At 41.5% G+C, this 24,560-nt stretch overlaps 1 protein-coding gene across 2 annotated transcripts in view; it reads right to left on the bottom strand.

Annotated features, from left to right (window-relative positions):
- The window catches only part of MAP3K21 (mitogen-activated protein kinase kinase kinase 21), a 48,161-nt gene extending 23,761 nt beyond the window's left edge, over positions 1–24,400 (bottom strand). The window contains exon 1 of one of the 2 annotated variants that reach the window (XM_039379547.1): positions 23,644–24,400. In XM_039379547.1, the coding sequence (XP_039235481.1) occupies positions 23,644–23,770 (127 nt within the window). In that variant the 5' untranslated portion in view covers positions 23,771–24,400. Of the gene's footprint in view, positions 1–17,809; positions 18,634–23,643 lie in introns of those variants that run through there. The other variant, XM_027750521.2, reaches the window with a different exon arrangement.
- Between the last annotated feature and the right edge of the window lie 160 nt (positions 24,401–24,560).

Here is a 24,560-nt window from a genome sequence, read left to right as displayed (position 1 = left end):
TTCTTGGCACAGTATGTGAATATTATTATTTTACAAAGCATCTACACAAATTCACAGAAGTCAACTTGATACAGGAAATTTATATCAAGAAAGTTAGTTTATGTTCAAGAAATCGCTGGGCCACAAATCAGAACAAGTTGGGAGAGTCAGTTTGCCTTGGGAGTCCCCAACTGACAACAGGACACTAGACTTGGATCAAGTCCCTGTTATGTTATATACACTGCACTTTCACAAATGTTAGAGAGTAAATTATCCTTTTTTGCTGTTGCATCCCACAGTGTATATGCAGTGTTGGGCTTGTTTGCAACACAACAGAATTGGCAGACCTGTAGTACCTCTTCACTAAAGAGTGTTTAAAGAAGAGAACTAGGTTATTGTGTTAGAGCTCACAAGCAGGGAGACAACAGATGAAAATGAATCACTTTAATACACCATAATTTTAACTCTATATTCAGGTCCTGTCACTGCTTGTGGTAGCAACTGTTAATTTTAACTTTCTGGCACAAAGGCCAAAGATTAAATTACAACTAAGAGGAATCATAAACATATGTGTTTTCTACCTATATGCATGGCAAAACACAGTACAGGGAACCCATTAACAAAAGAGCAGATGAAGAATTACCCTCCCTTACAGAGGAAAAACTGATGACCTTGCAATTGAAATAATTTTTACTGGTAGAGATTAATCACAGTCTTACAAGTATTTAAAAAAATACATCAAATCCAGATAAAAGACAAAGAACCCACATTCCCTTTTCAATAACCTTCTCAACACTGAGTAGAAGAAAGGAAGGCGAAAATGGTACAGACAAACCAAGAGCTCACCAATGAGAACCACCAGAACAAGTTAAATTCATGCAATAGTTTTTATACTTTTATACTTGAATCAAAGACCTATTGTTTGCTATTCTATTTCAAACATGTTCAGCAGAATTCCTGACATTCCTTGTCAGTCAATGTGACCGAAACCAAAAACAGTCAGTCTTGCAAAAGGTAATAACTGGCATGTGACCAAGTTTCATCCTACAACAGGACAACGTTTCTTAGCAGTTCAAACTTCCCTTTCCGGCCGGTAGCCAGGCAAACAATACCATACACACATTACTTAGCAGCTGGGTAGTACAAATGATCAGCATAGCTGAGTAGCACTGCATAAGAGCTTACCTTGCAGTAGCCTAGCAACCTTTAGTATAGCATCTTTATGCCACTTCCATAGCTCTTGCTGGATGCTAACCTGTGGAAAGTTATTTTACAATCTCCAGTTTACCCTGTTTACTCAGCCCCCCCCTTGTTTCTTTTTCAAATGCTTTAAATTGTCTTTTCTGGCTCCAATATACATGCAATGTTAAACTGGGCAAGAGCCAGTTTAGCACTTTTGGGTTTACTTTAACATTTTTCAGGCTTTTTATTTTCGACAAAGAATAAAGTTTCTCCTTACATCAGTGCTTTACTCCTGGCAAACCAGCCCTAAATACTTAGAAGTACAAAGACTATTTGAAAAATTACCCATCAAAATCCTGGATTAGATTAGGAATGCAGAAATGCAGGGAAATCCTATGTCCTTGTTTATTTACATATAAGTAAGGACATAGGATAAGGATATTTATATAACCTTATTTATTTCTACATAAGCAAAATGAGATACATGTTTCTGAATTATTCTCCTTATTAAGAGAAGGAGACTATGTTTGATGCGAGAAAACTATGCATCAAGCTAATATGAAACTTCACCTTGGACTGTTACCCAAACATTGCATTTACTACAGCCAGAAAAAAAACAATTAAATAAATAAATACACATAAATAAATAAATATTATTTCTACCAGTAACACAATTTTCAACTCAATTCTCAGTCAGTACATCTCTCTTTGTGACTCCACCTTTCTGCAGTGAGATCAACAAGAAAGTAAATTTATTAATATCACAGAGTAGGAGCTAGGATGCCATGGATCAGGCACTGCTTGAATATAAGAGACAGTGCATGCCCAGAACCATTTACAGCTGGGGAAGAAAGATGTTACTGCATGTTTTTTTCAATAACTCCTGAAATATAAATTGACAAGTTGAAGAAAAAAGCAAAAAAAATTCCTTAAGACAGAGAGAAAAATGAGAAGTAAACTGGTATTAAAAGTGGTAGATGTATCATAAAATCATAAAGGTTGGAAAAGACCTCCAAGATCATTGAGTCCAACCTTTGACCAAACAGCACCATGCCAATTAAACCGTAGCACTAAGTGCTATGTCCTTTGACATTCAAGTCATTCCTTGTCATGTCACTGTCCAGGCATGGTGAATCCACCACCTTCCTGGGTAGCCCCTTCCAATGCTTGACAACCCTTTCCATAAACGAATTGTTCCTGATGTTCGATCTGAATCTCCCCTGGCACTACTTGAGGTCATTTCCTCTTGTCTGGTTACTGTTGCCTCAGAGAAGAGGCCAACCCCCACCTGTCTAGAACTTCCATTCAGGTACTTGTAGAGCGTGATAAGATCTCCCCAGAGACTCCTTTTCTCCAGGTTAAACAACCGAAGTTCCCTCAGCCGCTCCTCACAAGACTTGTGCTCCAGACCCTTCACCACCCTCATTGCCCTTCTCTGGACACTCTCCAGCACCTCAATGTCCTTCTTGAAGTGAGGGGCCCAAAACTGAACATAGGATTTGACGTTTGGTCTCACCACCGCCAAGCACAGGGGAAGAATCACTTCCTGGTCCTGCTGGCCACACAGTTGCTGATGCAGGCCAGGATGCCAATGGCCTTCTTGGCCACCTTGGCACACTGCTGGCTCATGTTCAGCTGCTCTCAACCAGCACTCTCAGGGCCTTTACCATCAGGCAGCTTGCCAGCCACACTTCCCGGTCTGTAACACTGCCTGGGGTGGTTGTGACCCAAGTACAGAACTCTGCAGAATCAAGACACTTCTGACAGCACAGCAAGCATACATGAGGACTCTAACAGAATACATAACAAACAGACTGCTACTTTACCATACAGTTGAACAAAATCTTACACTAATCAGCTGTCTAACATATCTAAAAAGAACTTAGAAATCCAAGTACTACTCACCCTAGAACACTGAAGGAAGAAACTCACAGAATTATGAAATAATTCAGGTTGAAACAGAACTCAAGATGTTAACCTCCCACTCAAAAGCAGGGCTAACATTGTAAAAAGTCTATATCTGCTATGAAATATTTTTACAAATTTGTAATGTTATGGCACTCTATGGCAGAAAAAAGTAAAAGATATCTATATTAAAACTGAAGTATATTCACTCAAGTACAGATATTAATGTAAATGTCACCTTAGAAGAGATTTTGAAAAAACTAATTAAGGACATCAAGGCACAGAAAAAAACCAGCAAAATTACAGCAGAGTCACATTACAGATAGCTCACATCACACTAGTCCCATTTTGGCCAACAGATGGTTTCTTAGAAAGCAATAAGGTAGCAGACCTGAGCAGATGTAAATACCTTTTAGAAAGTTCAGTCATACAGACAGAATAAGGGTTAATCAATGCATTCCATACAGCAGTTTATAAAGGAAAATCTTAGAAGACAAATTATCAGGATAAAGATGAACCATCAGTGGTGTTTACTAGGAAGCTGTTTTATTTCACATGTATAAAGTAAAAATACAAGGAGCATTTGAAGAACTGATAGCCTAGTCAGAAGATAGTGCCCAGTCAAGAAAGAACAAACCATAATACTAAAAAACATGCAAAGTTGCAAGGGATCAATCATAAAATCTACAGTGATAAAGTACAGGTGAAGGAAGAAGAAAAGCCTGGCTATTCTGGCTAACAGAACGAAAACTAGCAGCTACATGCAGTTGTGCAAGTAGCTCACGCAACTCTAAATGGCACTAGAAAAGGCTTTGTTTAGTACAAACAGGGAAGTATCAATAGAATTTTACAAAGCAAAACATCTCATATGAAATACTGAATGACTAAACCTGCACATACGTGTTCAACAACAGCAACTGAAGCAGATGCAGAAAACAGAACAGTAAGGATCCTTTAGCGTCTTTCATTTAGATAAAATCAGAAGAGCTTGTCCTTTTTGCTAGGCTAAACAAAGGTTGAGAGAAGTTATGAGAACAGAAGTTAGCCATACCTAGAAACAGAATGCAGACTTAGAGCATTGGTGCTCTTATCAATAAAATATTCTCCTGGGTGACCCAGCTGATCTGCCTTACAGGCATGCTTGTGATTAAACTCAGTTCTAGATCTGGAGCTACCAGGGTAGGGAGTCATATGCAATTTCAATTTTTTCATTGCCTCTTTTCTCCTAACCCCCTTTTTGGCCCTCCTCTTCAGTGTAAAGCATAGTTTAGTCCTCAAAAAAGATCAACATATGCTCCCGTCCAACCTAATGGTTCCTGAAATAGTAGTGCCATTAATATTTCTTGCTTTCTGCATTATCATAGTTACAGCTTGAGTATTTTTCTACTAATCTTATGACACAATGCAAATATTTCATGGTGTAACAGCATGAAGATAAGATGTCCTACACACTTTCAAAAACTAAAATCTAACACACAGTTGTCCAAGACTGCAATGGAACCAGCCAGTACTTCCCAAGTCTGTGTTCCTCTAATTACAACAAAACCAGCAACAACTCTTTGTCAAACCACTACTGTTCCCACACAAGCTGTTCTTAGTCAAGAAAGGCATAGAATTTAGGCTTGAAAAGGAGGTACAGGTCCTGTTAAAATCCCACTCAAATGCTCCTAGCCCCTGCTCCTTTTCCTTCACATCACTGCCATCTCCAAACTCCCCTCTGGCAGTAAAAGCTCTCTTTGAGGTGAGCAAGAGGTAAGATACACATTAAGTGGTAGCCCAGGTCTGGCCAGAGTTTGACAAGAGCTACCTTCCTCTGCTGCGTTCTCTTTTCTGGTAAGCTTAAGTTGAAATTTTATTGGGGAAAAGAAAAAAATGAAGTGAGAGCCTGCATATGGACAGATAGGCCAGAAATAATAGAACAGAGCACATTTAGACAAATCAAAGATTCCTGGATGTGCATGTCTGCCAAATTCAGACAGGTCCCGAACTATACCCCCATACTTTTAGGACTGAGCCGAAAGCCTAGAGAGGAACCAGAAGTATTCGTTCAAATTGCAAGTACTTTGTTTAAAGCATAATTTTAAATCAAAGGCTCATGTTCTTGCCTCAGCTCCTCTCCTTTTTATTTCTTAAAATTCATGGAGCTTAAGAAACTATTTACAGCAAGCCCGAGGGAAGCCTGGACAGATGTTTTAGTTGGCAGCACACCTAGGAAACCTCCACCTAGAACTAAGCTCTTCAATGCTACTCTTTCAATGTAGGTTATTTCCTACAGTCTTTGTTTTCTTCTGGTTACTAAGTATATACAGATTGTATTTCTCCAACCTTATCTATCTCAAAGTCTCCATTTAATACAACACTTCATTTGAAAAATTTATTGAAATCCAAAGACTTCATGCAGTGAAGACTTCAATGCAGTTTTATTGCATTCATAATACATTCCAGCACTTTCAGGTGACCATTTTCAGTTACCAGCCATATAAAACAAATAAGTAAACAAGGTATTCTGAGAGAAGCCAAGACAACGGATTGAACACCTTTTCAAAAGTTTAGATGTACTGAATTCAAACTAATCTCATAATGCTTAAACTTAAAAAAAAAATCATCCGGAAATTCTTTCTATCATCTTTACACATTCTACTATACCCTCTTTATATTATCTATTTTATTACTTCTAAAAATAAAACATTAAGCAACCTTATTTTCCCAGGTTAGTTATTTGCCACCAAATGCTTCTTGCTACCTTATCTGCAGTTTGCTAAATAGATGACTATCATGGGTTTTGCAAATATAAGCTATTTAATAGCACATCTATTTAAGTTACTATGATTATAGGTAAGACTGCCTACATTCACCACCACTCATAAAATCATTCTTAGAGAATACCAGAAGGAAAAGAAAGATGTTATACTATATAACTCTACTTGTACAGAAATTGTTCAGACAATGCTGCTACTGTTTCTGTTCCCCCTGCACCCAGTCAGTTCCCTCTCTACCTGTTTGCAAGTGAATCTGGTTCCTGTTAATTCACTAAATCAACAAGCAACAAAACCAGCAGGATGACCTTGCATCTTTACCTGGGAAACAAATAGGAAGAAAGAAACCTTATTAAAAGTTGCATATTCAGGTAATGAAACACAGTACCTTGCAACATTAAGAGACCCGCCTCCATTATTTGGAGCTGTTACTTGACTCCAATTGTACTTGCAAATTAAAATTTAAACACTACTTATAGAAGCCATGTCCAGTTTTTAAACTGTAAATTAACTATCAAAATGAAAGCATTAAGTGTGTGAACCATAAATTAATTATCACAGTAAACAGATTAACTGATCAGAACATCTTCGGTATGTACAGAAGATGATACTTCTGCCTGTACGGCCATTAAATACATTCCTTTTTTCCTGTGGGTTCTCAGGATGGGTTCTACTATCTCTGTAGCTATTATCTGTCAGATCATGATTATCTCACTAGATTAATTTTAGAGCTCACCATCAGCAAGGAAATTTCATCCTTTAAACATCAATTACATATGCAGGAGGCATTTCTCTACTTTTTTATTGTACGGATACCGTGCTCCTCTGACATCTACATCCCTTTGCAGCAGGCATATAACCAGTTCTTAATCTTCACACTAAACTGAAAGGAACAGTTTGTTCTTAAATGTATTTGCCTCAAAATACGTAGCTTTAAAAAAAAAAAAGAAAAATTGTAGCTTACAGGAGCCAACATATATTAAAAAAAATAAAAGAAATCCTGAACAAAGTGTTCCCAATTGGAAAGCCAAAACAAGACAAAACTTGACACAAAAAGTCCTTGACAGCATGAATTGACAAATACACACCAACCCCATAAAAAACCCCACATCCCATAGTGGGACATGTGGCCCAAAAAAACCAGCAAAGGATGAAAATGAGTAGGAGTCATCTGGAGTCTGGAGGAAACAGAGGGAAAAGGAGAAAGAGGAAGAGAGACAAGAGATTTCGACACCTTCAACACAGCTTGCGTCACCATTTTTGCTTCCCCTTCCCTTCTTTAATAACTATTATTAAAGCAACTTTGGGCAAATGGAAACTTGAGAGAAAGAAGCAGTTTTAACAAGTTATTGGCACAGACTGCAGATGCTACTGTAAGAGGAAGTACCAGAGGTAATGAGCATTTATAATTAGACATTCAAATAGTCATAATTTAAACAGCAGATCATCAGTAAATTCTGAAAAATGTAAGATTTGGATATTGCATCAGCAAAAAATCAAAAGCAGACCAGACACTAAACATTCTCAAGTTCTTTGTCTAATAAAATAGTAAACTTAATTCTCCTATTTAAATACTAAATTTAAGAAAAGCAACATCATTAAAACAATTCCTCCATAATTTTACAATTACATGGAAATCAGTCAATACTGAAACTTAGCTTTAAAACTCAAAACACTCAGTTGTGTGACATCCACCAGGAACTTCCATACTTATTTGAAACAGCAATTACTTTCTTTTAAGCTCCCTCATCTTTCCTTGCTATTAGTTTTTAAAAGGTAGCTCTGCAAAAAAAACCCAACCAAACAAACCCAAAAAACCAGTGACCAAAATTCGGGCAGATGAGAAGGAAATGCTAAGAACAACTAGCATTAATAGTTAGGTGGTGAATCACTCATTCCTGACTAAGATATTCTTCTAGTTTCAAACTCTACAGAATAAAGTGGCTATGTATCCATTCCTTAAAGGAAATCACCCTTGTTATGAAAGTGATTTATTTTTTTAAGGAACTTCATCATCCTATTCCTGAAAGAAACAAAATATAAGGCAAACTAAAGGTATTATGTTCAAACTACATAAGAAATTTTAGTCAATATATAATACACCAGGTACAATTTCCTTCAAGAGAAACTTTCAGAAAACATATTAATTGCCTCCCTAACTCCAAATTCAAGATCTGGCAATACCCTTCAAAACAAAGTAAATCAATATATGTCATACAACATACAGGGAAATGCAGACAAGGTTTATAATCTCAAAAATTTCATCCAGGGGCAAGAGCTGACAGTAGCTACCTTCCTTTAGAACTAAAAATTTAACTTATGTATCATTAGTCAAATCACTTTTTCAATATTTTAAATCCATGAATATTTCATTCAAACTTGGCTTGCATTTATAGTTATTTTTTTCGAAGTAAACAGAACGTGACTTGATGCAATTGGATATTTCAAGCTAATCAGAAGAATACACAGCTTCCGAATACGCGGAAGTATTTACATAGTTGGCATACTTGTCCCGATCATAACATATTACACTCGGCAATTATGAACTTCCTTGTTGCTTTATTTTTTGTGATCTATATCGAGGTGCATTTGATGTGTCGAAATTAGAATATTTAATACAAAAAAAGTCATGTGAAAATTAAAGAAAGTTTAATAGAAATATATACATACCTAAAAAATTAAAAACACATTCTACCTTTAAAGGTGACTTACTAACCAATCTGAAGGATAAGGGTGTAGGCTGAGGTCACAACCAAGACTGTAAGAGCTTGCTTTCACTAAAATACTTACCTTAACCTCCTTTTCAGTTATAGCCCCTCATCCTCCCAGCTTTTTTTTTTTTCCCTGTAGACTGAGTCTAGAAACTGGGTAGTCTTGGGAGACTCAGCTAGCTAGATAGCTCAGCAGAAAATGATGCCTGCAAATAAAACAGCTTAGAGTAGTTTCCTGCTGGATCTTTGAGCTGATTTAACCCAGACCTACTGACCACACAAGCAGAGATGTGTAGTCTGCTGACATGTGTGAGGGGAGAGAACCTGTGTCTGGGGATGGGTGGGGAAGCCTCCTCCTGCAGCTGCAAAACAAAGCCACACATCACCTGTTGTAACAAGTGGGAAGTCAAGCAACTTTTCAGAAATAATGGGTCTAACTCTTTTACATCTAGTTTTAGTCATGAGCTTTAAAGATAGAATCCAGCTTTGCCACTTTTTTCCACCATAAAATCACCTTTGATGAAATTTACTATTGAAAAGAACCCGTTGAATAAACTGGAGAAAAAAATAATTTTCTCGGTCCCTTTGAAGATGCCTACTGCTGTGAATCCATATAAACTCTGGTTGTAGATGTTTAGTCAATTTTAGTCATTGAGTTCCCCTAAAATCTCATCTGTTAACATGAAATCCTTTAATTTCTATGAGGAATTTTAATAAGTTTCACTCCAAAGAATTCTGACTTAGGCTGTCAGTTTCTTTTACAAGGAATATTTGAAAGAGTCTTACTATTAAAAAAAAAAAAAAAAAAAGCCAAACAACCTATTTCAAAACAAAGCAGAAAAAAACCTGGACAATTTTTGAGCCCCCCCCCCCCCTTTTTTTTTTTAATACAAGACTTAGGAGAAAAAAAGATTAAAAAAATAATCAAAATATATTCTGTGGGATAGAATTCCTGCATTCCATCCTTGCAGTTTCTTCAATAGCTGAGGAGTAGCCTCTCAGGACCGTGCACTTTCAAGAACTCTAATCTTTGTTAATAGCAAAAGCAAAACACTTATTTTGAAACGAGAACTCTGCAAACTTGACAGTGGTCTCTTGGGAGGAGAAAATGAAAGGGAAAACCTGCTGTTTTTTCCCAATAATTAGTCAACATTCAGCAATGAGTTAGAAAGTACAATTTTTTTCCTCTGTACATAACACATAAGGAAGTAAACACAATTAATTTCAGGAAGAACAGTGGCATCTAATCCTAATAGAAAACCACAAAATTGCCTAAACATTTAGAACTAAAATATAACCAGTTCCAAGGGTTAACTTGTCCCATAATGTACTACAGCAATGAAGCATTTACTCCTGCATTTTTGAGAGGGAGGGCCGACTTATCAGCTCTGAGTTAATAACACAGCTGCCAAAACACAGATTTTAGTCACTATGAAGAGAACAAAGCATGATTATATAGCCAACACTGGCATGTCTAGGACTGATTTAACTGGAGCTATGACCCCACACACACACAAAAAAAAAAGGTTAAACTTGGCAGGAAGCTCCAAGAAGGAAGAATACTTCTGTGGCATTATACAAATTATGTAACTTTTCTGACCTACCATATAAAACCCATTAATTTAAGATGCAGTAAGTGGATCAAAATTTAAACATTCACTCACTTTCAGTGACTGGTCTGAGGTAAGCTGTCACTAACATGATCAAGCAAGACAAAAATGGTGAAATGTAGTTTTAAGCTGTCAACCCAGGAATGTGCATTTATGACACCAGTTGTTATTTTTTTACTGCTTGACAGCCAAGTCATTTGGCATTTAATTTTTTATCTATTTTTATCTACATATAATCTGTATTTTTTTTACTTCAATGCCATAATTTTGCTTCTAACAAACAAAACAACCCCAAAGCTCAAAACAAAAAAAACCAAAAACAAACAAACAAAAAACCACAACAAAAAACCCCAACCAATCACAAAAAAACAAACAAACAAACAAACAAAAAAAAACCAAAACCAAAAAAACCCCCCTGCATTTTCAGAAGCATTATTACTGAAAGCCATTTAAATGAATTTCAATGCCTTAAATTTTAACAAATAATCAGAAATAAAACTCAAGGTCAGAGCTACAAACACTCCTTGCAACTGTTCATTGTACAAGGTCAGCATGTTTCAGAACTTGAAACACTGAAGCACGTTTGGAAGAAAGTTTATACTTAGTGGTAAGAAAACTTACAGATTGCAAACAAAAAGCCATTCTCTTCTAAGGTCAAAGAAACCACAAAACAGCATTCGACATCCAAGTACAGTTCAATGATGTGTTGCTTCTCTATTATTTTGAGGTTGCAGAACATAACTTTTTAATGGAACTTTCAATATTTGGTAAGAGGCTCCAAAGACTTTGCAGTTTCAACAGGGGTGGGGAAATGACCTGCTACTGAAAACTCCATTGTATTTCATTTTATTCTAATGCTTGGATTACACTACTAATACCTAAATTCTAACCAAATTTTGCAGTCTGTTTTTAAAGTACAATACCTCATTTCACAAGTGTTACAGTCAGCAGCTAAACTTATTTCTCACTGTTTAGGGGAACAAACATAATCGTGTAAGTATTTTAACAGCTAATGGGAGGTATTTAGCTGTCTGGTTTTTCATTGACCTTAATGGGAATGGGTTGCTTGCTCAGTGCAGTTTTCAGAGGCAGGTAGGTATCTGAATATATTCTCAGGGTACCAGCTTTAAAAAAAAATTCAGCCAAGTAATGCTTGAAGTCTTCTTTAATATACAAATATTACCAAAACTCTTCCTGAAAGTCCTACACTTCAATTTATAATGCTACCCCAAAGCAGAAGAGACAGGCAGCAAATATGACATACAGACTAGAATGTGACTCCCTATGTTTCTCATAAAGAGGACACCAGAAACCTTGGTGGAAATGAAACTCCTGCAGAAACCTGCTAGGAAAGAATAAAACACAAAGCAAAATAAAAAAGGAAAAAAAAAAAGAAAAAAATGAAAAAAATACCTTCCAACAGTTGTAAACCAGATCACTTGATGTTTGACAATGAGAGAACAAAGATGGAGAGAAGACATGAAAAACCAAGTAAGATCCAGAGAAAGATCAAAGTAATATTATTCTTGACTTAATAATCCTACCTGTTAGAAATGCAGTCTCAACACCAAATAAGAAACAACTCCCTACAGTTGTCAGATGGACATAGTTGGGGAAACATTAAAATGAAAGTGTGCATTAAAAATGAGTTATAAATAGGGGTATTAAAAGTTCATGGGGTTTTAATTAATCATATTACATTTAGCCAGTGTTTCAGCCTAGAGTCTTGTTTTCAGCATTAAGGACTATATGTAAATATACTTCAGCCTTCTTGAGGGACTTTGTTCTAAATTAATGAGCAATTTTTTCCACCTGTCAACGTCCAGACTTGAGACACAGAAAACATCAAACAGAAGCAAGTTTAGAAGACAGTAATTGAGGTGAAATAAATAGCTATTGCAGTTAAGTCTTCATCTACAAATAAAATAACTCTGGATGTTACTCCTCCTCTGGAAGCTTACAGGCTGTACAAACAAGTATTGCTTTACAGAGGAGTAGTTCACAAAATTTCTTTTGACAGATGTTGTATTAAAATCATAAAGTTCCTAAATATTACTTTTAAATGCTGAAACACATCCTTCAGCTGGAAATTAGCCTCTACAACATCTTAGCATTAGTTATTTCTACTGTAGATTGAGACACCTGCAGCTATCAGTTACTCAAAATTGTTCTCTCTTGAATTCCAGCACCCTTCTGAACACAAAACATACAACGTATTATATGCAACAAGTAAATATATCAAGTGAATATTAAACAGGAATAATACAAAACATTGCCTTTGATGAAGTGGAAAAAGATATACTCTAGTTCAAGGCTGCTAAGCATTTGATGCTCCCACAGAATCAAACTAACCTTCAGGGCCTCTCAAAAAATAAAATCCCTACCTACACAGTTTGAGCACACATCAAATAATGAAACAAATTACTGGAAGCAATATTTCCTGCTTATACACTTCCAGATGCTTCAGATGTATGACCAGTTCTTAGGTTGTAATGCAGCAGCATTATCTCTACAGCAAAGCACAAGGCAGGACTACTGTCTCTCATAGAGATGGGATAGAAAGCTGGCCTACTTGGAACAGTTTCTAGCTGTATGCAATTTTAAGTAATTAAGAATAGTGTACAGCATTTAAGTACCATAACTTCCTATATGAAGACAGCATGGGAAATTACACCATATGAATTTTAAACTGCTAAATAACTTCTGGCCCCACTATTTTACATGACTAACATTTGGCAAAGCAATACCACATTCTCAAAGATATAGTTCCTACGGGTTTTATGAAAGCCAGTTGCCTTGTGGAGTAGGAACTTCAGTTAGTTCTGCCAGAACAAACATCCATTCCCCTCCAGACCTCGGAGGGGCCAGCCACTAGGAGCTCAGCAGCCAGCCAGGCAATACAAGCAGTTTCAAACCAATTACAACATATGCAGCCTTCTCTTGGAGGTACAAGAGTTACCTAGTACTGGAGCTGGGCACCCTGGGGCAGCCAGGCTAAGCCCAGCAGGGACAATGGAGATGTGGAAGGGAATATGAGAGTGCAAATTCCATGAATGGGAGCACCAGAAGGAGAAGAGAGAGATATGGGATACATACCTACAGAACATCAGATTTTTCCATTTTGTTACAGTGACAGATGAGCAGCGAAAAGCACAGTGCTACTGACAGAAAAACCTCCAAGCTTCACTGCCATTAGAGGACACCTTGGAACTTTATTGCCAAAGAAAGTTAGAAGATCAAATCTGCTGAAAAGCCGTCTCTCTTCTCCCCCCAAACTACCGAAGACAATTCTAAGAGAATTTAATTTTTAATTCTCTTCGTAACTGTACTAGATTCTGAATTTCAAACATTTAATAACACACAGGTAATCCTTACAGCTCTACTTGTGATGCAAGCAAGTCTAGCCTCTCCAAAATAGTTAAGAGAAATTATGCAGAATAAGTAAAATCAGTTCAGAAGATAGCAGATAGGCTTAGTTAGTTTCTTCCTCTCCCTGAACAGCTAGCCTAAAGTTGCTAAGTGGAGAAGTCACAGAGAAACTAGATTTTATGAACTCTGGAAAACATCTCCATCTTATTTTAAAGGTGTTTAATAGCATAACTCCAGCAATTCTGCTGCAAATAATCTGTAAAAGCAAAGAAACAGAGATAATTTGTTCTTGGCTCTTCTCAAACTCCAGGACACCTTGCCTCATCAAAAGCAACCAATTTAACAGTTCTGTCAAAACACATTGCAATTCCGTTTAAGGTTTTAAAACCACATGATTTCTATTTTCTGACTGCTTTTCATGATACCAGTTTCAAGAACACATTAAAGTGGATTGTCCAATTGCAGTTTCACTGCTCTCCTTTATGTTTGATTCCTTCAGATGCCACGTACTGTTCTCATTAGCACTGCCATCTCCATGGTCTTATTCAACAATCCTTGAAACTCAAGCTGACCTTGAAAATTTCAAAAAGTAATGTAAACTTAACCACTTCACAGAGCTGAGGGCTGCAAAGGATCCTGGGTTGGAGGTGCTGGTGAAAGCCATAGCAAACTGAACCCTACTTGCATATCCTACAACAAATGAGAACAGAGCACTTTATCTGTACCTTGTTTAGTACACATAACCTACACATAATCAACTTTGTAATCATGGATGGGTCTATGCCATAAGCGAGATATTCTGAACTTTTTGTAATGTTTCCTAGAAGTACACAAGGCTGCTGCACTAGAGATAAAGTGCATTTTTTAAAAGGCAGAAGTACCGCATAGTCTGAAATCAACCTCAGAATCACAAATCTCTGCTTTCTCTACACTAGACTTCGGAAGGTGAAAACCTGGCATACTCTATCTGAATGCATTACTAGCTTTCTTCAGGATACTAAAAAAAGAATCTGGAGAGGCTACACTGAACCTTTATACAACCATATGTCTTGTAACCAATGGGATGTCCTTGCCCAGAAGCAAGCAACTTGATTTTCCCCAAGAAAAAAAGTTGCCCTTTCAAAGAGTCAGCAAAATAGCTGAGATGTGGTAAAAAGATACATGTAACTATTAGTGTCTTGTCTTGTAGACGAGTTTCTATTTTCAGTAAAACATAATTTTTTCCTAATCAGCTGGCATGTTTAATCAAGACTAAGCTCATACCTAGGAGTCACAGTTAAGAATATTCAAATATTTTCACAAATTTTTAAGACATCTCCTTTTCAGTTGAAGTATTGATTAATCCAGAATTCACTATCAACAATGGTTTAAAAAACTCAGATTTTCTTTCAAATTTTTTATTTCGATTTTACATAGATAAAGTCCACCTCTTAATCCTTAATTTTACATTATATCTTTATTCTTTAAAGTATATTGAAGAACATAAGAAGTGCTTATGAGAAGTTATCCTCAAAATAGACCATGATCCTTGTCAGAGACACTTCTCCCCATGTCAGCCAAACCAGGTTTACAAAGCACCCACAACCTGTAAATTAACATTAGAGACCATGGTTACTATGTTTTACTTTATTACACATATCTAAAGCTAAAAGTGTTCTTTACACCTTTGTTTTGTCTACTTCTGAATAACCTTTAAGTACTACGTTTAATACGTTTAATACTGAAGAAACTGATGTCAACAGAACTCAGGAGTTTACTTCCTTGTTCAGCCCTCCAAACCAAGTTTGTTAGTTTTTCTTCCCAATATACACAAAAAACATTTGCGTATCTATTAATTTCCCTTACTTTGGCAGAAGCAAAAACCTTTTCCCATCTCCCCAAAGGAGCCCAATGAAACTAGAGCATACAAACTTACATGGTCACTGCTGTTAATAAACCCTTTTGGTTCTCATGGCTCTTCTATTTGTGGCATTTTCTCTCCAGTCTCGTCAATTTGGTATCAGCAAACCCACACTAGATACGCTATCCTATAGATCCCAGCTCCCTAAAATTGCATGAAGTAACACACTTGCCTTTGAGACACTTGCTTTGCCTATCACCTGCCAACCACAAGCCCAGACATGTACCCCTTCTGGATCAAATATACTGGTGGAAGGGGGCTCCATTTCCCTAGCTGGAAAAATTAGTTCCTGCCAATTTACTAGGGATATAGTTTGAGGAGCATTCCTTACCATGCCATGTTAAGGGCAGCCATTTTTCTAATTTGTTGTCTGAGGAAGAAAAAAATCCTTCTTAACAAAAATAACTAAGCTAGCACAGAACTGATACACTCATATACTACCTAAACAGGCTTAATCGAGAGCACTGGACCAGCAATGAAAGCAGCAATGAACAGGTGAGGAATGGGTGCTGAAAGACCCGTTTGCTGCTACAGCCACTGTGGAACTGTTGCTATCCACACCAAGCAAGTTGCTCAGTCAACCCTGGCAGTGTTCCACTCCCGCTGTGCAAGACTGCAAAAGACTACAGTAAAAGAATGAAGTGAAACCTTTGATGAATTGATGAGTTACCAGAACAGGGGATACTGTTATGACTTGCAGTAATTTTAAATTCATGCTGTTGAACAGTACCACCAGCACACCACCATCTCCCAACATGATCATTTAGTTGGATAATCAAGAGACATAATTCTATTTGGCATATTCAATACTGTCTTCAAACTTTACTAAGATTAAGAACTAAGGGTGAGAGAACTAAATAGCTCAAGTGAAGTGCATCTGTAACAGGAGTTGGTAATGGAAGCAGTGAATGGGCACATATACTGAGGTTATAATCAAAAGTGTATTTTTGAAATGCTCTGCCATTATCCATATATAAAGAGATGATAATGGTAATCAGCTCTCAGCAGTACCCAATTCAACTCCAGGTGTTATGCTAAACCACGGTGTTATGAATTCACTTCAGACACAAATTTTGCCACTGTCATTTAGCACGCTGCTAGCACGCAGCAACCCACTCTAAGAAAAGCCACTAAATACTCAAGGTGCAGCAGCTTGCTCTGAACACAGCAGGAAATTAGGAGGGCACAAGCTGCCTACAGACAACTTGCTAGAAATTAAGGTGTCAGCCACGACGCTAAAGTCCAAAAGTTCATCGTCTGTGCTACAAACAGAACCACAAACACAGCTGAGCTAGGTCCTTTCTTTATCAAATAGTGAAAGTACTTTCAGGAACAGTCAGTCCCATGACTGAGTCTTGTCTTAATAGCCCATGCATGGTGACCTTCAAGACACACAGCCTCTTAAACAAAGTGCTTCAAAGTTGAATGAAGCTTTTTTATTTCTACTGCACTACTTAAAGACTCCTAACTGGAAAAAAAAAAAAAAAAAAAAAAGACTAGCATATTGCTGCACTTCTGGCACAGTCAGAACAAAAAGGAAAGAGTAGGGATGGCTTCAGACACTTTTGCAAACGCACAGATTTCCACTTTCAGGTCACCAGTTCAAAACACAATTATAACAGAAAGTCATAAACACATCTACTCTAGTAAGCCAGCCTTCCAAAACCACAGGTGCCAAAATCTTAGATGCTTCTGTATTGTCAGATGGACCGAGGAGCCATCAAGCATGAATTGAGCAACTCCCTCACTCTTGCAGGTGCATTTGTCAATGCCAAGGGATGAAAGCAAAATCTGGCATCTGCACAACAGTTTCTACTGTTTTAAGGTACTGTCCTTTCCACCTCAATGTTTTGCCAAGTGGGTAAATTTTAGCGATGCTAAATCCATGCAGGGAAAACCAGAAACACGTATGATTACTTGGCAGCGAAACAGAAGCAATACCCCTACTAAAACTTTCCTTTACAAGGCGCTTGGTTCCCTCTAAGTTTTAAAAGACAGGACCGCGCAACGCATCAGAGTAAAAATAGCTTTGCGGATTTGAAACTGTGGTTCCGCGCAGGATTTTATCCCGCTTTAAGTGAGAGGGCAGGACCAAAGGTACACCCGGATCCTCCCGACCCTTCCACGAGTCCGTATCCAGCTCGCAGCCGCGGCAACCAACCTGCCGCTGGCCCAAGCTCCTGGCACAGGGTGCCCGAGTTGCGACACCCATCTCTCAGTGAAACAGGGCTCCCGGACGGAGCCCGTCCAGGCCTGGCCGCCCGCCCCCGCAACGCGGACACGGCCAGCGCCGCCAGGCCAGGACCCGAAGGGACGAGGGGACACCCCTGTCGCCTGCACTGCCGCGGCGCTCCGATGGTCCCTCCTCACCTCCCCCTCACTCCGCCCGGGACTCACTGTTGCTCGACTTGAGGTCCCGGTGCAGGATGGGGACGATGGCCTCGTCGTGCAGGTAGAGCATGCCGCGGGCGATCTGCACCGCCCAGTTCACCAGGATGTGCGGGGGGATGCGGCGGCCCCCACGGGCGGCCGCGGCGCCGGGGGCGGCGGCCAGGGCCCTGTTGAGGGATCCGCCGCGGGCGAACTCCATGACGAGGCAGAGGTTGGGCTCTCGCAGGCAAACCCCGTGCAGGGCGATGATGTTGGGGTGCCGCAGCATGGAGAAGAGCTTGGCCTCCTGCCGCACGCTCTCCGCCGTGGCCGTGATGTCCTCGTCGGGGTCCTGCCGCGCCGCCTTCACGGCCACCTCGCGGCCCCGCCAGGTGGCCCGGTACACCTTCCCGAAGCCGCCCACGCCGATGATCTCCTGCAGCTCCAGGTGCTCGAAGTCGATCTCCGTCAGGCTCCCCGCGGGATCCCCCCGCCCGCCGCTCCCCGCCGCCGCTCCGCCGCGGGGCTGGCGGGTCACGTAGTTGGCCGGGAAGATGCCGAGACGGTGGCGGATCTTCCCCGCCCACCAGCCGTCGTCGCCAGACACGGCCGCGTCCTGCGACAGCACCTCTACCACGTCCCCCCGCCGCAGGCTCAGCTCGTCCTCGCCGCTCGCCTCATAGTCGTACAGCGCCGTCCACAGCGGGCACGAACTCCCGCCGCCGCCGGCGGCTGCCGCCGCTCCGGCGCCCGGCAGAGCCATGGCAGCGACCTCAGCCCCGGCGGCCACCAGCAGCGCGGCCGACGCGGGGGCGCCCGCCCAGCCGCATCCTCACCTGCCGCCACCGCCGAGCGGGAGCCGCGGGAGGGGAGGGCGGGGCGCGGGCAGGGGGCGGGGCGGGGCCGCTCGGCCCGGTCGCCGCCGCCGCGGGGCTACGGCAGGGAGGGCGCAGGCGCGTGCGGGAAAGGCGGGGAGGGGAGCGCCGGGGCCCCGCGCCCGCCCCCGCCCATTGGCCGCCGGCCGTCACGTGGCCCCGGGCGCGGCGGTCCCGTGTGGTCCCTGCGGGGCCGCGAGTCGGGTCCCGGGGAGCCCACGGCCCCTGCTTTGTCCTCCGGGGGGTGCAGAGCGGGGTGAGGGCTCGTGCCTCTGTCGGCAGCTCCCCCTTTCCCTCGTTGTGCGGTCATGGGACTTTACTGGAACAAACCCCAGGCAGTTCCTGAAGAAGACCGAGCTTCCTCGGTTCGTGTATGCTCTTCCACCCACCTCTGCCGCTCGTGGGCTCTCACAGAATCAAAGAGTGGGTCAAGTTGGAAGGGACCCCAGTAGGACATATGGTCCAACCTCCCTACTCAGGCAGGGTAATCCGAGAGCACATGGTACAGGATCATGTCCAGATGGTTCTTGAATATCCCCAGTGTGGGAGCCTCCACTTCTTCTCTGGGCAATCTGTTCCAGTGCTTGGTCACCCACACAAGTAAAGAGGTTCTTCCTCATATCCAGGTGGAACTTCCTGTGCATCAGTTTCTATCCATTGCCTCTTGTCCTATTGGTTGGCACCAACGAGAAGAACCTGGCTCCATCCTCTTCACACTCTTCTTTACATACTTACATACATTGATGAGGTCCCCTCTCAATCATCTCTTCTCGAGGCTGAACATGCCCAACTGCCTCAGCCTTTTCTCATAAGAGAGATGCTCCAGGGCCTTAATCATCTTTGTTGCCCTCTGCTGGACCCACTCCAGTTCTGCCCCATCCATGTAAGGACTGAGACAGTCCTGGCCCTATGTGACACGTTCACACAATCCTGTGTACACGCTATTTCTGGGTAAAGATTCTCTTGGCTTCAAGTGGAAAAATCCTATCACATTCTAAACTACAGTCGGCGTTTTGTTGGAAGTTAGAGGGAAGTGTGTGGGCTGAGGACACCCTCCTGTCTCGCCAGTGTGGTGGGAAACAGTGGTTAAAAGTGGAAGTAGATGTGTATTCATCCTAGGAGCTGATCACTGGGTGCTGCGAGACCTGTGGTTACGGATGTGGCTGCTGCCAGCAGACGCCCTGAGGTGCACAGAAAAGGCTTGGGAAAGGTGTAAAACTGCACTGCCGGGCCAAATAGCCTGTTGTGATGAATGCCGCTCAACTTCCTGCACAAAAACCCACATGCAGAGCATTGTACATCCCTACATAAACAAAATTTGAAGCTGGATATCACAGGAGTAAGGTTCCAACAGAAAGATAGTAATAAAAAAAAAAATTAAAATTACAATATTCAATAATCATAAATTCTTGTTTATCCCATAAGCTGTATTTATAGTTGTTCAGAGCCAACAGGAGTACCACAGACATGGTATTTGTTCTCAGACAACTGCAAGAGAAGTATAGGGAACAGAACAAAGGTCTCTATGTAACCTTTGTTGATCTCACCAAGGCTTTTGATACTGTGAGCAGAAAAGGTCTATGGCGGGTTTTGGAACATTTAGGATGTCCCCCCAAGTTCCTTAAAATGATCATCTTACTTCATGAGGATCAGCGCAGGCAAGTCAGATATGACGATGTACTTTCTGAGCCCTTTCTAATAAAGAATGGTGTGAAACAAGGCTGTGTTCTTGCACCAACCCTATTCACAGTCTTTTTCAGAATGATGCTCCAAAGGGCCACGGCAGACCTCGATGATGAAGATGGTATCTACATTTGATATCGTACTGATGGAAGCCTATTCAGCCTAAGGCGACTGAAGGCCCACACTAAGACCTTAAATCATCTTGTCTGGGAGCTGCTTTATGCTGATGCCGCCACCCTCATCGCCCACACAGAAGGAGCTCTGCAGCATTTAACATCCTGCTTTGCAGATGCTGCTGAGGTTTTTGGACTGAAAGTCAGCTTAAAGAAGACTGAAGTTCTCTATCAACCTGTACCTCAGGAAGTCTTCCATCACCACCATATCACCATTGGCGAATCAGAACTCAAATCAGTTCAGCAGTTTAATTACCTAGGTAGCCTCATCTCCTCAGATGGTAAGATTGATGGGGAGATAGACAACAGGTTAGCAAAGGCATATAGAGCTTTTGGAAAACTCTGTAAGAGAGTCTGGCGAAATAAACACCTGAAGAAAAGTACAAAGATCAGTGTTTACAGAGCCATTGTACTGTCTACTCTTTTATGTGGATCCAAATCTTGGGTCATCTACCGCCACCACCTGCAACTCTTAGAACACTTCCATCAACACTGTCTCCGCACAATCCTAAACATCCACTGGTCAGATTATGCGACTAACACGTCTGTTCTAGAACAGGCAGCAATTACAAGTTTTGAGGCCATGTTGCTGAGAACACAGCTGTGCTGGGCAGGACACATCTCAAGGATGAAGGACCACCACCTCCCTAAGATCTTTATGGTGAACTTGCCACCGGCCGTCGCAAGAGAGGAGCCACGAAGAGAAGATTCAAGGACTCCCTGAAACAACATCTCAGCCTTGGCCATATCGATCAACATAACTGGTCTACTCTGGCCTCCAATTGGGAGGTCTGGAGACACACCATCTATAACGCTGCTGCTTCCTTTGAGAACGCATGCAGGATCACTCTCGAGGAGAAAAGACAACGCAGAAAGAATCAGGTCTTGCCAATACCACCTAAGGAGTCTTTCTGCTGTGCCTTTTGCAACCGGACTTGTCTATCTCGTATTGGCCTTTTTAGCCACCAGCGTGCTTGCAGCAAATGTGGGTAGAGCCCTTCCCAAATCTTTGTTTGCGAAGCCTAGCCATGGTTTATAGTTGTATACACAAGGCAAAAATACAATTATGCTGAAAGTGACTTATTGAACCATGTTTACCAAAAAGAAAGAATGCAGAACCAGCATGTCTATCGAGTCTTCTCCCATTTCCTTTAATATAAGATTGCCTTGCAGCTATTCAGAGAGGTAATTACAAGCCTTCCCTTATCTGCATATTTGCCTTATTATAAAAGCCATAAAGTATGTTGTAATACAAGCGTTCTGCCGCACAAATTCCACCTTGTACTTTGTTATCTAAAAGAATCTGCAGGAACTAATTAAGTGTGGAATGTTTTGGGTCAGACAAGGTATTGGTTGCAGTACAGTGAAATGTTTAAATATTTATTTAGAGCTATTATTCCCAAATTTGCCGTCTGAAGGACTGTTATCCATTAGCAATCACTGCACTCAGGTTACTCTTTGTTCAGTGTTTCTTCAGCACCCAGGGCTCTAGGATCTTGATATACAGTTGCTGTTTCTGGGAGTTCCAATAATGTAAATATTGTGATCCCGAACAGTGTAAAGCGCCCTTAACTTTCCTGACGGCACCACCTAGTGGAGTTACTGGTGAGAAGACGGCAAAGCTTTTGGCTCAGTCCCTCACTGGCATCTCTCAAGAGAAAAGTGGTCCCATTTTTCATCTTTGGCACTCCTGCAACTGTGTAGCTACAGTACTCGTGCATCTACATTGTGTCTGGAACACATATCCTGACCTGGAATTTACAGGAACCCTCCAAAACTGCAAGTATCATTATACCAAAAAATATTTGGTGTCAACATTATCCAAATATGAGGAAGAGTTGAAAGATTTGAGTGATGTGTGGACAAGTGGCATGGTTTAACCCTAGCCAGGCATCAACCTCCACGCAGACACTGGCTCACTCCTCCACCAGGGAGAATCAGAAGGGTAAAAGGTAGAAAACTCGTGGGTTGAAGTAAAGACAATTTAATGGAAAAGCAAAAGACACACACAAGCAAAGCACTACAAGAAGTTAATTCGCTGCTTCCCATGGGCAGGAAGGTGTTCAGCCATCTCCAGGAGGGCAGGGCCCCATCATGTGTAACAGTTACTTGGGAAGACAAATGCCATCACTCCAAACATTCCCCCTTTCCTCCTTCTTCCCCCCACTTTATATACAGAGTGTGATATCATATGGTATGGAACATCCCTTTGGTCAGTTTGGGTCAGCTGTCCCAGCTATGCTCCCTCACAGGCTTCTTTTCTTTTCATTTTTGTACCTCCTCACTAGCAGAGCATGAGACACAAAAAAGTCCTCCATTTAGGATAAACACGACTTCGGAAACAGTCAAAATATCAGTGTGTTATCAACAGTATTCTCATACTGAATCCAAAGCACGGCACTATACTAGCTACTGAGAAAATTAACTCTATCCCAGCCAAAAACAGGACAAGTCACCCTAATAGTATATAAGTTGCAGTAAAGCCTGCATTACCTGGGCCTTCCACACAATAACCTACATGAGTTAGAAGTCTCAAAAACCCTTTGTTTACTCATCTTTCTTTTTTTGGAGCTGTGCATGTAAATGATCTTATTTGCCAGTATACTTGTGGAAAATTAGTTCAGTAGTTTCTGAAACTTAACTTTTTTAATTATCACACATCAAAAATATTATTCATAGCTGCATATTGCACTTGATTCAATCATTACTTGTATGAACAAACTTTGTCGCCTTTGTAATGAACCTGCAAAGGATAAAAAAAGAAAATTCACTCAACAAGGCAGAGTTTTGGGCAAGATGTGTTTACAGGAGTAGCACAAGGCATGGCCAGGACTGTGCCTCCTTCATACAGCTCAATAAACTTCGCTGCTCACTGAGGTCACACCAAGCAAGCACCCCTAGCCACGTGGCTGTAGGTCCTCAAGCATCTAAGGGTGCCAGTGCTGCTAAAAGATGATGCCATTCTTTCCCTGCTCCCAACTGCTTGTTCATAGTGCTGTATCATCCCTGCCATCAAACCAACACAGGCATCCAGCATGGTCACATCACCTGCAACATCAGGAAGTGAGCTGAGGTTTGTGGTTCATTATCACACAAGTACGATTGCTTAATAGCATCTTTGGTCTCTTACCTTTGTCTAAAAAATCCATGCAGAGCACAGTGGAATGGTGTGTTTGGTCCATGAAACCGGAGCCACAGTCAGGAGCAATGGATGTAAGGTGAATTTGGTGACGTTCAAGCTGCTTGGCTACCTCCATTACATACCTACATAGTTCACAAAATGGACTGCAACAAAGGTGTATACATGTGGAAAAGTCCCTAAAAGGGACTGATGAGAGACATAGAACTGAAGTTCAGAGCTATTTTCTGATGGTCAGGGGTAGGAGAGGGGGAGCACTATGTATGATCAGCTCTAGTGTTCACAGCCTAACCTGACGACCCTCCCTTCAGGGTTTTCCTTAAGGATATGCCCGTATCCTTCTGTCTCATTCTTCACTGACTTTGGCCTCCCCTGCTCAAGGCTTCCACTCAAATCCATCATTTTTTCAGCTTTGCTCTCCCATAATTGGCACGCCTATGCTTCCCCCACCCCTCCCTTAACTCCTCACTGCCTCAATTTGAGGTCAGCTACGTGAAACTCTCGAACGGAGGCAGACTGGGTTTTACCCTGAACTCATTCCTGAAAGAAACCAAATTTTTTAAATGTTATATTCCCACATCCCGCCCAAAACAGAGCTCAAGTCAAAGCAAAAAGGGCAACACCAAAGTCGGGCAGAGCTCACGGATCGGAAACTCGTGATGTGTCGGGCCGGATCAGTAACCGGCGACGAGCACCCGGCGGTGGGGGTGTGGCCGGCGAGGCGCAGCCCAGCCGGCGGCCGCCGGGGCTGCCCCTTTGCCGCGCTTTTTTTGCACCTGTGCACCCCCCGTCGCGGCCGCCCGGGGCGGGACGCGGCGGTGACGGACACCCCCGCGCCAGACCTTCTCCCCCGCCGCGGCTCGGCCCGGCCCCTGCGCGCCCCGCGGCCTCCGTGCGCTGCCCCGCGG

This window comes from Pipra filicauda, unplaced genomic scaffold, assembly GCF_003945595.2.
Source record: "Pipra filicauda isolate LSUMZ 115617 unplaced genomic scaffold, ASM394559v2 scaffold16_size7369187_pilon, whole genome shotgun sequence".
Taxonomy (NCBI): Eukaryota; Metazoa; Chordata; class Aves; order Passeriformes; family Pipridae; genus Pipra; species Pipra filicauda.
This window is presented reverse-complemented; position numbering and strand designations above follow the sequence as displayed.